At 27.7% G+C, this 14307-nt stretch overlaps 1 protein-coding gene across 1 annotated transcript in view; it reads left to right on the top strand.

The window, feature by feature from the left end:
- Positions 1 to 1715: 1715 nt before the first annotated feature.
- The window catches only part of LOC114125707 (dynein axonemal heavy chain 5), a 30356-nt gene continuing 17764 nt past the window's right edge, over positions 1716 to 14307 (top strand). The window contains 24 exon segments of the mRNA XM_027989473.2: positions 1716 to 1957; positions 2756 to 2893; positions 3021 to 3122; positions 5821 to 6196; positions 7861 to 8021; positions 8074 to 8199; positions 8302 to 8574; positions 8640 to 8958; positions 9055 to 9278; positions 9348 to 9495; positions 9576 to 9757; positions 9824 to 10030; positions 10109 to 10305; positions 10376 to 10523; positions 10589 to 10715; positions 10778 to 11032; positions 11115 to 11275; positions 11422 to 11706; positions 11773 to 11968; positions 12056 to 12573; positions 12654 to 13333; positions 13390 to 13554; positions 13637 to 13789; positions 13860 to 14229. Of these exon segments, the coding sequence (XP_027845274.2) occupies positions 1871 to 1957; positions 2756 to 2893; positions 3021 to 3122; positions 5821 to 6196; positions 7861 to 8021; positions 8074 to 8199; positions 8302 to 8574; positions 8640 to 8958; positions 9055 to 9278; positions 9348 to 9495; positions 9576 to 9757; positions 9824 to 10030; positions 10109 to 10305; positions 10376 to 10523; positions 10589 to 10715; positions 10778 to 11032; positions 11115 to 11275; positions 11422 to 11706; positions 11773 to 11968; positions 12056 to 12573; positions 12654 to 13333; positions 13390 to 13554; positions 13637 to 13789; positions 13860 to 14229 (5598 nt within the window). The 5' untranslated portion in view covers positions 1716 to 1870.

The raw sequence follows: 14307 nt of genomic DNA, 5'->3' as shown, positions 1-14307 counted from the left end.
CCAAGTGTGATATAAATGCACCAGAGTATGTTTATCGAGTGATAAGTGGATCGTGTCCCGAACAGCGGTGCAGTGACATTTTATATTTATTTCAATGGAATTCAGCGATTTACGTTTTCTACAATTAAATAATAATAATAATAAAAAAAAAAAAAATTCAAGCTTATAGTATTATTATATTTTGTATAATGTATTTATAATACATGACAACATATTTTTAGAGTGGTTAATTATGGGAGCATGTAGAATTTATTTAATCAAGTCATTTAAAAACGGATTGATGACACTGCACGTTATTCCTACGTCAATAAAATTGTACGATATTATTTTAATAAAATATAAAATACATGATCTCAAACTTTGATTTTAGTCTTGTACTGTTTTTCTTGCTATTATAAAATATCTATATAATGTTGTTGCAATATATAATATGTGTATTGACATAATAGTAACAATATGTATTATACATATAAGTAAACGTATGTACTATATATACGTACAATATATTACTGTAATACTTATATAATACATAAAATAAATCTGTTTTTGTGTATGTACTATGTATACAAGTACTTGCAGTATATCTATGAGATAATGATTTTCGTTCATAAAGTTTGATATCTATTACCTTCATTAATATAATATGTGCAGTAAAACCATATATTATTGTATTCAGTTGTATATAAATATATATAATATACCTACAAGGTGATTCACAAACCATGTTCATTGTTCACCCATTTTTATCTTCAATAATGCAATTATTCAAAATCTGATCCTTGGAATTTTTAAATATACCTAGCTTTTATTTTAATTTATTGAAATTTTTGTACTAGTAAAAGAAAGTACTGTGATCATAAAAACTTTTGTTTTTTAAACGAGAACCCATCTATCTACTGTTAATTGTTAAACGAATAATATTTCTGAAAATGTTGACGTATTAACATAATTTAATAAATAAAAAACTGTTCGTTTGAATTTTGAATAAAATACATTAAAATTTATAGAAAATTATTCGCTAAATCATTTACCGTAAAAAAAAAGAATTCTTTTTTGAAAGAACAGGAGTTTTTATCAACAATATATTATGCACACTCATTAAGTAGTACTGAAAACCTTAATATTTTGAAAATATGATGTATAGAAACTGTTTATGTTTAAAATCTAAAACAAATGGATTTTGAATTAATTTATTATTTAAGAAAAAAAATGGAAGTGAGCATGCTTGGTGAGTCACCCTGTATGTATATATATATATGTATAGCCATTTTTACAACGATAAACGAATTATTCACTGTCGTCGTAAAACGCCACATAGATAGGTATTCCAAGTGTACATACACGGAAATTCGCGTGCCGGCTGGGAAAATAAATTATGGGAATTTTTTTTTCGCTTAAGTCACTAGGTATGCGTTTACGATATAAACAATACGAAAACTGTATATATATATAATTTATTAGTCTACTTTTCATATGGATAAACCTAATAATATATCTACTGCTATGTGTATGAATTTAATATAAACCGCACACGTCATGTTATTTTTGGAACAAGAAGTTGTTCAATTGTTCGATGGAAATCAAACGCGCAATGATATATTATATATTTTAAATGCATCATATTTTATCATTGATATCATATTATTTATTTGTTTTTCGTCACGATACGCGCTCTGTCGTACGCCTACATGGCTACATACAATATATTATGTTTAGTATTTACTTATGACTCCGTGCCACTGTACGCCCGAATCCAATATAGCGTCCACGCGAAATAACATAACATTTACATAGTCCTGCTGCTACGTACATACGACCAAACATAATATTTATTGTATTATATTAGTGTGGTTAAAAATTATCGTTCAAAATGCTTTTATCGAATACCGAGGACGATCCCGAATCAAAAGAGCAAGACGTAGACTTAACGTCATTGCCATTAAACGAAGCGTTGCAAGTAAGTCTGATTAAAATGATGATTTCAATAGTTTTGTCAGTTTTGTGTATACTAAACGAAACTTGAACAACCGTATATAAAAACATTGAAGACTTAGAGACAAAGTAGAAAACGAATTTCCTTTATTTTTTATTGCCGACTATGAATTTACAAGTTAATTTATTATAATATGTCAGTACAATGCAATATACACAAATAATGATGGCCATAGTCTAATTACATAACTTATAGCTTCTGACTGATAAATAAGCTCTTAATTTACTATTTATATTATTATTATAGCAGTATAATACTATAATATAATATATAATATGGCATTATATGGTTTCATCAAACATAATGTGTGTAATCTATTACGATAATATTATTAATTCTAACTAGTTACCTATAACTAGGTATGTTATATTAATTTCAATAACGATTTATTGAATGTTACTAAATTATAAATGTAGCTAAAACATTTTAAAAAAAGTCTAATAAACAACGAGCTTCATAACATTTACAAAATGTTGATTCTAGTTAATTCGGTGGGACCATGTTGACAAGGGGGACTATTTAATGAAAATCGTTCAAACCGAATTTTAAAAAAAAACTTGTACTATTATAGTTTTATTATTTATTTTATTTTAATTCAACGCATGTTATTATTACTTATTTATGTAAAAGTCTTTAGAGTTAAATTTAAAGCAAACTTAATGACTTAATATTTTTTCATCGTTAATTGGTATCGAAAAATACATAATAACAATAATTAATTTCTTCTGAATAAAAAAAAAAATTCCAAATTTTTTTTTTTAGAGACGCCGAGAAGAATGCGAGCGAAAAGCCAGACGGGGAGAAATGGACCCTCGTCTGGAATTCACGTTTCAATTACTCATCGACCACACTGGTCTACCAAGAAATTCCGTCATGGACTATGTATTCGAATCCAACATGGTATAATATACTTATTGGCTATTACATATATTGAATTACCGACTGCGTGCCTATATATATACATTTTATGTGAAACTGTCAAAAAATTAAATGTGTTTAACAATTTTTCTTTACATTTATATTTAAGTTGGACCAGATCAACGAGTTATTTTTGCCACACGGCAGATCTAAACTTATGTGGTTCTATCAAGATGTCGAAGTCGAAGATACCGAATCATTCGAAATGGCGGTAATATATTATATATTAAATAACACAAACCACCTTATGATATGTATTTATTTAAAAACCAATTTGAACATAAATACATATTATGTATTAAATCTATTAAATTTAAAATTAAATAAATACCAGTTTCTCTGTCATTTGTATATTTCATACTATATTACATATTTATCAATTAATTTAATTAAAATTAAAATAGGTAACGCTCTCAAGTGTATCAACTTTACCGTTAAAAACTAGTTGTGTAGTGTAGGCACTAGGCTGTAGGCTCTACTTGACTGATGCAGAGTTAATAATAATAGATAATAATAGATAAAAAGTTCATAAAAAATAGTCTTTACCCCTTGTGGGGTAATTACCCCCAGATTGGGAGCCGCTGTTGTAAGGGATTCATTTATAATGACTAGATATATCTAGTTATAGATATTAAGTACCTAAATAATAATTACTAGAAAATAATTACCGTGTACTCTCAATTATTCGCTTTGTGGATTATTCATAGTTTTCAGAAGAATTATCTACATACATACTTATATATATATATAATATAGGTATACAAAAATTATAAAAATAATTATATAGCTTAAAATATTTTCGTATTATCATTTATTTATTATTAGGTTTAACGGATAAATCCTTTACATATAAGTTATAATACATAATAATCTAGAACATCCATACATATACAAAATAATTAATTCATTTAGTTTGAAAGGTGAAATAATTAGAATTTATGAATAATTTTTATAAATAATTTCAATTATAGATAATACTGATAATATAGATATAGCTTTTATTTTAAAAGTTTCGCGTGACATAAAAAATAAATCGACTTCGTTACAAATTGAATTACATAATAGTAAAGCTTTCTCTATATATAAATGAATTGTATTAATAGAGAATGATAGCTATTATCAAAGAGAATACCCAAATCTCTAACCGATTCAACTATATTAATATTAATATCATTAATTTGGTAATTAAAAATTATAGGATACTTTTTTAGTGAAAGAAATATCATTGTATTTATCAATATTAACTGGTTAATTATTTTGATGACATTAAAAACTAAACTTATCTAAATTTGCTTGAAGATTTAGTAATTCTTGGTTTTTAATAGTTGAATACAATTTATTATAATTGGCAAAATGGCAAACATTAACACATTAACTGAGGAGTCAAAAACAGACGGTAAATCGTGTATGAGCAAATTAAATTAATAGCCCTAGGAGGCTCTGGGGTACTACGAAACTTATAAAGAAAACCTTTGATAACGACTTAGATAACTTGACTAACTGACAATTAAAAAAGTTACCATAAATTCCAAATCTTTGAAGCTTAATTATAAGCAGGGTTGGGATTTTATAACATTTGCATATTTCTTATGAGATGCTTAAAAAATAGCAGAGTAAGCTAAAAACGTGTTTCATGATACAGAGAACTCAAATTAAAAATTTTATTTTGCTTTTTTTTACATATTTTGTGATTTTTTAATTTTTAGTGCTTTTTTTGGACTTATTGATAATTTTTTGATAGTTTACCTGTTTTTTAAATCAAAATCAGTCTTATTATATGAAATTATATTTTACCAACACATGGTTTTAGATTTTTGTAAATGTATAGATTAGGTGGATAGGCTGATAACGCTGATACTACGCCGTACAATTACGGCTATAATAATATTATATTGATTATAGGTATAATATACTATTACGATGATTTCGAATTAGGTATTTATTGGTTCTAACTTTTGTTATCTGCTTGTTTTGTTGGGACTTTTTATTGATTTTTACTGTAAGATTTTCTTTTTTTGTATGTTTTTAGCGCATATTTATGCAATTTTAAGTGCTATAAAATTCCATCCCTGATTATAAATAAATATGAATGTTTAAATAAAAATATAGCATGCTCTAATTTAATTTTCCTTAAATACTATTAAATTACATGATTCATTTTTTTAAATAATACATATAGGTATGTAATGATAATATTTTCGTTTAAATTTAAATTTTGCGGATTATTCGCAGATATCAAGCCACCCTACTCCGCGATAATCGAGAGTACATCGCACTTTGTATCAGCAATTTATTTTATTTATTTTATTCAGCCAAATTAATTACAGTTACATAGTCACAATAAATTATACTGATAATAGCTGATACATACATAAATTGAGCTATAATCTCGTATATCTGGTAAATCGCATTAATATGCAATGTTCTTGTTGAGTAATCATATGCTTGTATTTAAAGAATTTTTAAGACATAACGCAAGGAAGCTATAATTATTAAAATAAATATAAGAGCTATTAAATTATTCAAAACTAAAATCAAACAGTAAATATATTAGGATACATCCAAAACCTTTAAAGAAAGCAAAATAAAATATGGTTTTCAAAAATATTTGACATTACTTACCTATATGCATTATGTAATAACCATAAACTAAGAAATTTGCTTCTAAAAATTTGGTAATATGTACTATAGATTTATACCTAAATCTTAGTAGAATATCTATAATAGAAATATAAGAGTATAATAGAAATTTAAGTATTCAATTGTTTATAAAATATTTCTAGAGAGAGAGTTTTCCCACCATTAACATATTATATTTGTATATTATTTTTCGTATACGCATAATTATTTTTACAGTTACAACATTTGTTAAAACTTCCCTGTTAACTTAGTTTCGCTGTCATATTCAGGTCCAGTTAAAGCCCACTAATAGCAGCAGAAACCTTCAACGACGACTCAGCATAATGTCAAAACCGAAAAAAAAGAAACTTTTCCTCACAGACGGATGGGAAGTTGGATTGACAGGAATTTGCATTTACATCATACGTTTGAATACCACCAAGCAGTTGCCAGAAGAAGGGTTTCACAAAGATTTGATTTGTGGCACTTTGGACGCAGAAAAAAAAGGATTGGTCAAGAGCATTGCCAAAATCATTGAATACGTGTTCATACCAGCATTGGCTATACCACAAACAGGCGACGAACCTTCCGAAGATCAACCAGATTGCCCGTTGATCAAAAGCCAATTGCTTCCTGAGCTAAGATCATTCTGCAGCTGTTTGAAAGGTATAATATTGGTTTGCAATGATATTTTAATAATATAGGTACATTCAAATATTTTTCGGAAAAAGTAAAATAGCATAGAAAAATAATACATAACATCAATTCTTGAGTAATATCTATAACATATTGTTACGGATAACATTTTTTGATTTTAATTTATCATCACATAAGTTAAGACAACAAGTTTAACTTACACAATTTACATACCTTTTTTCATCAGAACATATAACTAGTATACCTCAAAAAAATCGACCAGACACAATTAATTCGTGTAACTGTGTATTAAATGAAAATATATATTTTTTTTACTTCTTAACAGGAAAATAATTTCTGTAGTTCAAATCAATCTTTTATACCTAATTTAACTATTATAGTTATTAGTATTACCATACGGCTATACCCACTTAAAGACATAATACAGTAAGTGTTAGTAAATGTTTCTAAATAGGCAAATAATTATCGATGCAATAAAAAAACACCCACATCGTAAAACATTGCATGTAATTTATGAGGAGAGCGATGAATCTATTAATTTTGCAATGATATTTTTTCTTGTGTATAAGTACACGATAAAAAATAAACAATCATTGAAATGGATCAATTTTTAAAAATGGTTTTAAATAGAAAATTAGATGTTGTTTATACTCGTATTTTAAAAATACCAAAATTATAGTATATTTTTAAAATAATCAGAAAAACAAATTGAAAATGAAGGAAAACCAGAATTTTTAACCAAATTTAATTTTGGACATTTGAAAATTGTATACTTAAAAATTTCACAAAACGTTAAAATTATCATTTTTTATTTACGATAACACTTTTAAAATAGGTTTGATATTTTTGAGCTATTTATAGATACAAGAAATTGTAAATGTTTTCACATTTTTAAAAAATTAATATTATTGGACAAATTAACATTTGCCGATTGAAAATTCGCTGAAATCCGTAAAAGAAATAACAAAAAAAGAAACAGGTGAATAATGTAATAATAATAATAAGGCGTTGACCGGACAACAATGATTATATCAAAAAAATATAAAAAATCTACAGATAAAATAACTTTTGATTAACCAACACGATAATCAAAGATAATAGAATATTATAATCATAATGTAATTAATAATGAGGAACAGGATACAACAAGAATGTTGGCGACGTCATGATCATTAGCATACCGCGATAGTCCGACGAATAAAACGTGTTTCGCATTATAATTTATAAGGCGATTCACCCGAATCGTCTTGGCACAAACATGTCGATTAAAATTATTTATTCGCAAATTAGAAATGTTTAAAAATTTAATATAGAGCTAGTCGTTAATTAAAAAATTACGAAAATCAATAGTTAAATTTTTTTTTAAAAAACGATAAAAGTTCTAATTTTTATGACATTGGATATTTCATTGTAAAATAATTATTAGGATTCACCATTATATTATATGTATATATTTATCATTTAATTACTAATAATATTGTTTACTTAATTTTACAACTCATCACTTTTTTATTAAATAATTAATAAAGTATTTTTGATCTAGTAAGTTGTTTTTTTTTATTAATTTTCTAAGATTGGTTCTGCTTAAATCTTGGAATCTTAATTTAATATATCTATTATTTAATTCTTAAATACTTATAGTTAATGGATTAATATTTTTTTGTAATTTTTAGTATGTGAAGAAGTTTGTGATCAACCAAATATTTTTGCTGACGGTATGAGTTTAATATCAAAAGTGCCTTCTTACAGAGAGGCTAAACATCTTGCCACAAATAGGGATGAAATACTGATTTTAGAGAAACGAGTAACAAATTGGATACGGAAAATACGAGAAGTAAATTCATACGTGCATTTAAAAAGTGATAATAATTGTGATTTGATATTAGATATTGCTAGAAGACGAGAAGTTGAAGTACGAAAGTGATACTAGTGGGCCACAAGATGAATTGGAGTTTTGGAAAAAACGAGGAGCACAATTTTCACAAATTGCTGCTAATCTTAGTTGGGAAGAGGTATACAATTATTAATTGCATTTATTTATTTATTTCATATTATTATCAAAATAACTAATCTAAAAATGTAATGAAAGTCTTATTAGTGGATATAATATTTAGGTAATCATGACTATTTGTTGCTTACAACTCTCACGTTCTCGAATGGTTGACCGATGGAGACGTACAGATAACCATTTAACACTGTGCTATAACGAAGCAAAAGATAACTCAAAATATATCCAAGCGTTGGAAAAATGTTGTCATTCGTTGTATCTTGATAATCCAGTTAAAATGAGGAATTCGCTAGTTCGTATGCTTCAAACTGTACGTCTTATTCACGATGTGTCGATGTTCTATAATACTACAGAAAAAATATCATCACTTATGGTTAAAGTAAATACCTTTTAATTCCTAATATTATAGTTTAGTAAAACTTCACGTTTTTGTACTTAACCTAGATCACAAATCAAATGATTGAAAGCTGTAAACTTCACATTACCAATAGAAATAAAGACACTATATGGTCTCAAGATAGAGTAACTCTTACGACTAAATTGAATGAATGTATTACATTAAATAAATTATATCATAACACTTATGAAAGAGTAAAACATCACCATGGCGCTGGAAGACAATTTAGTTTTTCTGAAAATTACGTATTTGGTAAATTCGATGCATTTTGTGATAGATTAATCAAAATTTTAACAGTTTTCGATACAATTGACGATTACAATGGACTGTTTGAACGAAGAATGGAGGGTTTGATGTTCGGGGATGGTATGATGATAGTATTACCTTAACCATTATAGTTAACAAGATAGCTATAAATAATTGCATTTAACAACATTTCCTAATAAAACAATGTAATTATAGCATTAGATAATGCAGTACGAACTTTTGAAGAAGCCAAATTAGTAGTAATGAACAAAAGTTACGATTATTTAGATCAGAAAAATAAAGAATTTGATCATGATTATACAACATTATTTGTTATGGTCCAAACTTTGAAAGATGAATTAGCACTCACGATAGAAACTAATTTTAATTCTGTCTGGGAAACAGGTCAAGGAATAAAATTTCTTGATAAATTTGAAAAAGTAAATACTTAATACATATTGTTTATTAATTTGATACCTAAGTAATAATTACTCATTTGCTTAAAATAGATTGCAACAAAAATACCAGTGACACGAATGGATATAAAATATAGTAGGGTACTGAAATATTGTGAAAGTCAAATAGATAGAACATTAAAACTGTTTAAAAAACGAAGAAGCAATCCTCCTGTTCCTAGAAATTTTCCACCACTTTCTGGTAATATTTTATATTTTACTGTATAATGTAATATTTTAAAGTTAATATAATATGTATATCATAATACGGATTTGTAATAGGTCGTATTGTCTGGGTCAGGTCATTACGACAACGTTTAAGTTATCTAATGGACGAAGCAACAGATCATCCAGTGTTAAGAGTAATGCCAGAAATGACAGAAGTACAAAAAAAATTTGCTACCATGTCTGTAGCTTTGCTTAACTACGAAGAAGAAATTAAAAATATTTGGATGAATCACAATGTAAATATTACATCATATACCATGACAAAACTTTTTCAAACTCTTATGAATTAAATCTATTTGTAGGTTAAAGTAATAGAGTACTGTTTAGTTCAACCATTATTAAAATTTAAGAATACTAATAATATGGTTTATGTTAATTTCGATCCAAGATTGAACCTACTTATACTAGAGTCAAGTTGTATGTTAAAAATGGAATTAAAAGTTCCAATAGTCACCAAAGCTCTATTTTTTAGAAAAGATCACTTTACATTAGTTTGTGACACATTACAAGTAAATAAAAAAAAAGAAAAATAGAGTAACAATTTATTGTTTTTGTTTACTAATTCTCATTATTTATGTTACTAATAGTGTATGTTAAATAACATGAGAAAAGTAGCAAGCAGTATTAACCTCGATGTTAGACCACTTTTTGTCACACAGCTTGTATGGCTTTTGGATCTTTTGACACCTGGCTTGCAAAAAATTGATTGGACAGATCCTGAGTGGAGACATTTTGTTGAAAAAACTAACTCTGCCATAGATAAATTTCAAGTTTTAGTAACCAGGTAATTTACAGAACGTGTATTTAGTATAAAATAAAATATTACATTATTATTTTTTTAATCTTAATTTTAGAATCCATGACGTTTATAATAACAGAATACTTCAGGTACTATCTTCAATGCAGTTAATTACACTTCATACTTTTCCAGACGATGGATCTACTTGGACCGCTGATGAGTTTTTAGATAAAATAGATGAAACGTGTCGTCAAGCATCTTTGGTTTGTGATTAGAGTGTTTTTATAGTAAAATGAATTTATTTAGCTATAACGTTATAACCAAGTAGGAGCTGAATCGAAAGAGTATTCTAGTTGAAGAAGCGGTTGAAGAAATATTGTATCTTGTTCAGAAGGCTAATGAAAGTGTTACTATTCCTAAACTAGAACAAGAACCTAGCCTTAAAGTTAAAACGGGTGAAAAATAATATGTTTTCTTTAGTTATTTAAATGATATTGACCGTGTATGATTATTATAGATAAAGCAGATGTGGAAATTGCTAAGCAAGAAGGAAAGTCAAATGAAACTCAAACAGATTGGAGTACTGTATGTGAATTTTTTAATAACCCATTTGTATTGGCTGCATATGAGTTGCCTCCAACTGTTTATACCCTTGCAAATAGTGCTGTTAAAGAAATGAGACGATACTATAGCCGCAAAGTTATAGATGTGCTCATTAAAATAACGAGACAGTCGATTGATGCATTGAGAAAAAAGTTTTCTCAAGAATCCAGTAAGACTATGAAATAATGATGTCATATTTTATGTACACCAATAATGATTTATTGATCTAAATAATGTAATATTTTATCCAGATGAAAATCCAATTTTTGAAGTGCACGCAATACTAATGATTCCATCGATTGTGATTAGACCAAGTATAAATGAATTACAAGAGTTGATGATTCAAGCAGGAAAAATTATGGTAGGAGTATCCAAAGGAGTCGGACAATGGTCTGGTAATAAAAAAACAAAGGTAATAAGGATTATATATAAAATAATAAAACACGAGCATCACAGCGAAGACATGTTATTTACTCGGGGTAAACATATTTGGTATTGTTTTGTGTTGTCCACGTGTTTGTCTTCGTGTGCGCGTCTCGTTTGCTTTTCTTCCGGCAGGTGTTAGCAGGAAAACACTGGAATCAATTAAAGAAAGACTGCAGCGAGCGTAGAGAAAAATTTTTTTCTAAAGTTGTTATTTCTGATATGGAACAGAGTGTACCAGCCACCGTGCCAACTATAGAAGATGCAAGAGCTAAACGTAGAAGGTTATATAAATTAGCGTCCGAGAGAAAACCACCATTTCCAGTAATGCACAGAAATTTCTATTCACATGTTACTGAAAATAAAGAAATCATCAAGGCCCTATCGTTACTTTCTACATGCGTGCAACCATTAAAACCAGTAATATTGATTTACCTTTCTTATTATTTTTCTAATTGTATTATTAATTTTAATACATTTCTTTAGATGCTATTCGACTTCTTAAAACTTTGGGTGCCTTATAAGATTTTGTGGAATAATGATCTATCAGAAAGACGAGATTTGTCGACAGTTTCACTTTTGGATTCAGAAGCATATCTTCAAAAACACCATGAACTATTAGAACGTTTAAAAGTGAAGCCAGATACTTATGAATTTGGATCTTGTGTCGTAGTATCTGTTGGTGAGTATAACAGTTAGAGTATAGAGTTAGTTGTTCAAATAATACATAAATCAGAAAAAAAATATTATTATTTTATTCATATTTCAGAAAAATTAAAATATGGCCTAACCATTGAGGTAAAATCATGCAATCGTCGAATCGGTCAATTGTTACGCAAAAAATACCACCGTGAAATGGATTATGTATACGCTGTGATGAATGAAATGGAAAGAAAATTAGAACGGCCTATAAGAGATTTAGATGATATTAGAATGGTCATAGAAACATTAAAAAAAATAAGAGAAAATGAAGTTGACATGGACCTTAAAATAGAACCGATCGAGGAAGCATTTAATGTACTAACACGTTATGATCTACCGGTAGATAGAGAAGATTTAGAGTTAGTTGATAATGTTAGATATTGTTGGCAAAGAGTATTAACACGTGCTATGGATATGAATATATATTTATTAGATTCTCAACCTCAACTTCAAACAGAGTTAGCTGAGAATCTAAAACATTTTAAATTAGACTGTGTACAGTATTGTCACGAGTATAGAACACTAGGACCAATGATGCCTGGCCTTTCACCTAGAGAAGCTTCGGATAGACTTATTATGTTTCAAGTAAATATTTTATTATTTACTTATTATTATTTTTAATAGTTTATTTGAAAATAAAATCATAAAAACAATTACATTTACAGAATCGTTTTGATGGCATGTGGCGTCGTCTACAATCTTATCAAAGCGGAGAAGAATTGTTTGGTTTGGAAACTACAGAATACCCTGAGCTAATCCAAATACGTAAGGAATTAAATCTTCTCCAAAAGCTGTACAAACTTTATAATGATGTGATAGACCGGGTTAGCAGTTACTATGATATTCCTTGGGGAGATGTCAATATAGAGCAGATAAATAATGAATTAATGGAATTTCAAAACAGATGTCGTAAATTACCTAAAGGATTAAAAGAATGGCCAGCTTTTCATGCATTAAAAAGAACTATTGATGATTTTAATGATATGTGCCCTTTGTTAGAACTTATGGCAAATAAAGCTATGAAGCAAAGACATTGGCAAAGAATAATGCAAATCACTGGTTACAATTTTGAATTGGAAAGTGAAGGATTTTGTTTAAAAAATATTCTAGAAGCACCTCTATTGAAACATAAAGAAGATATAGAAGACATATGTATATCAGCAATGAAAGAAAAAGATATCGAAGCAAAACTTAGACAAGTCACTAATGAATGGTCTGTACAAGAGTTAACATTTTTAACATTTAATAATCGAGGAGAATTATTACTTCGGGGTGACACGACAGCAGAAACTATTGGTCAACTGGAAGATAGCTTAATGATTTTGGGTTCATTAATGTCAAATAGGTAATAACTACATTTTTTTTTAACAAGTGGTATTAATTTATAATTCAACAATTTAGGTATAATGCACCATTCCGAAAACAAATACAACAGTGGGTATATGATTTATCCAATACAAATGAAATTCTGGAGCGTTGGCTGTTAGTTCAAAATATGTGGGTATACTTGGAAGCAGTATTTGTTGGTGGTGATATAGCCAAACAACTTCCCAAAGAAGCAAAAAGGTAATCAAATATTAAAATATTGTTATTTTTTTAAAAAAAAGTAACAACTAATCATATATGTTATATATATTTATCGGATTAGATTTAGTAAAATTGACAAGTCATGGCAAAAAATTATGCAACGTGCACATGAAACACCAAGCGTAGTTATTTGTTGTGTTGGAGATGATATGCTAAAACAACTTTTACCACATTTACAAGAACAACTAGAGCTATGTCAAAAATCTTTGAGCGGGTAAGAGTTCAAAATTGTATAATAGTTAAATATAACGAAAATATTAAAAATATATTTTATTGACTTACAGTTATTTAGAGAGAAAACGAACAATGTTCCCTAGATTCTTTTTTGTTTCGGATCCCGCTTTATTGGAAATCTTAGGACAAGCTTCAGATTCCCATACAATCCAAAATCATTTGTTATCAATATTTGATAATACTAAATCTGTAAAATTTCATGAAATTGAATATAATAAAATGACAGCCATTATTTCAACAGAAGGAGAAACTATACCACTTGAAAGAGCTGTAAGAGCTGAAGGCAGTGTAGAGACTTGGTTAACTAGCTTATTGCAGACATCTCAACAAACGATTCATTCAATTATTCGATCGTCAAATCATCAGATAAATGATAATAATTTTATTTTATTAGCTTTTTTGGAAAAAATGCCCGCCCAGGTAATAAAAATTATATACATTAAATGCTATAAATTTTAATTGAATTAAATCGACAACTTTTAATATTTTCGGTTTTTT

The sequence above is a fragment of the Aphis gossypii genome, chromosome 1 (assembly GCF_020184175.1).
Source record: "Aphis gossypii isolate Hap1 chromosome 1, ASM2018417v2, whole genome shotgun sequence".
Classification (NCBI taxonomy): domain Eukaryota; kingdom Metazoa; phylum Arthropoda; class Insecta; order Hemiptera; family Aphididae; genus Aphis; species Aphis gossypii.
The sequence above is the reverse complement of the archived record's forward strand: the minus strand, read 5'-3'. Positions and strand labels throughout refer to the sequence as shown.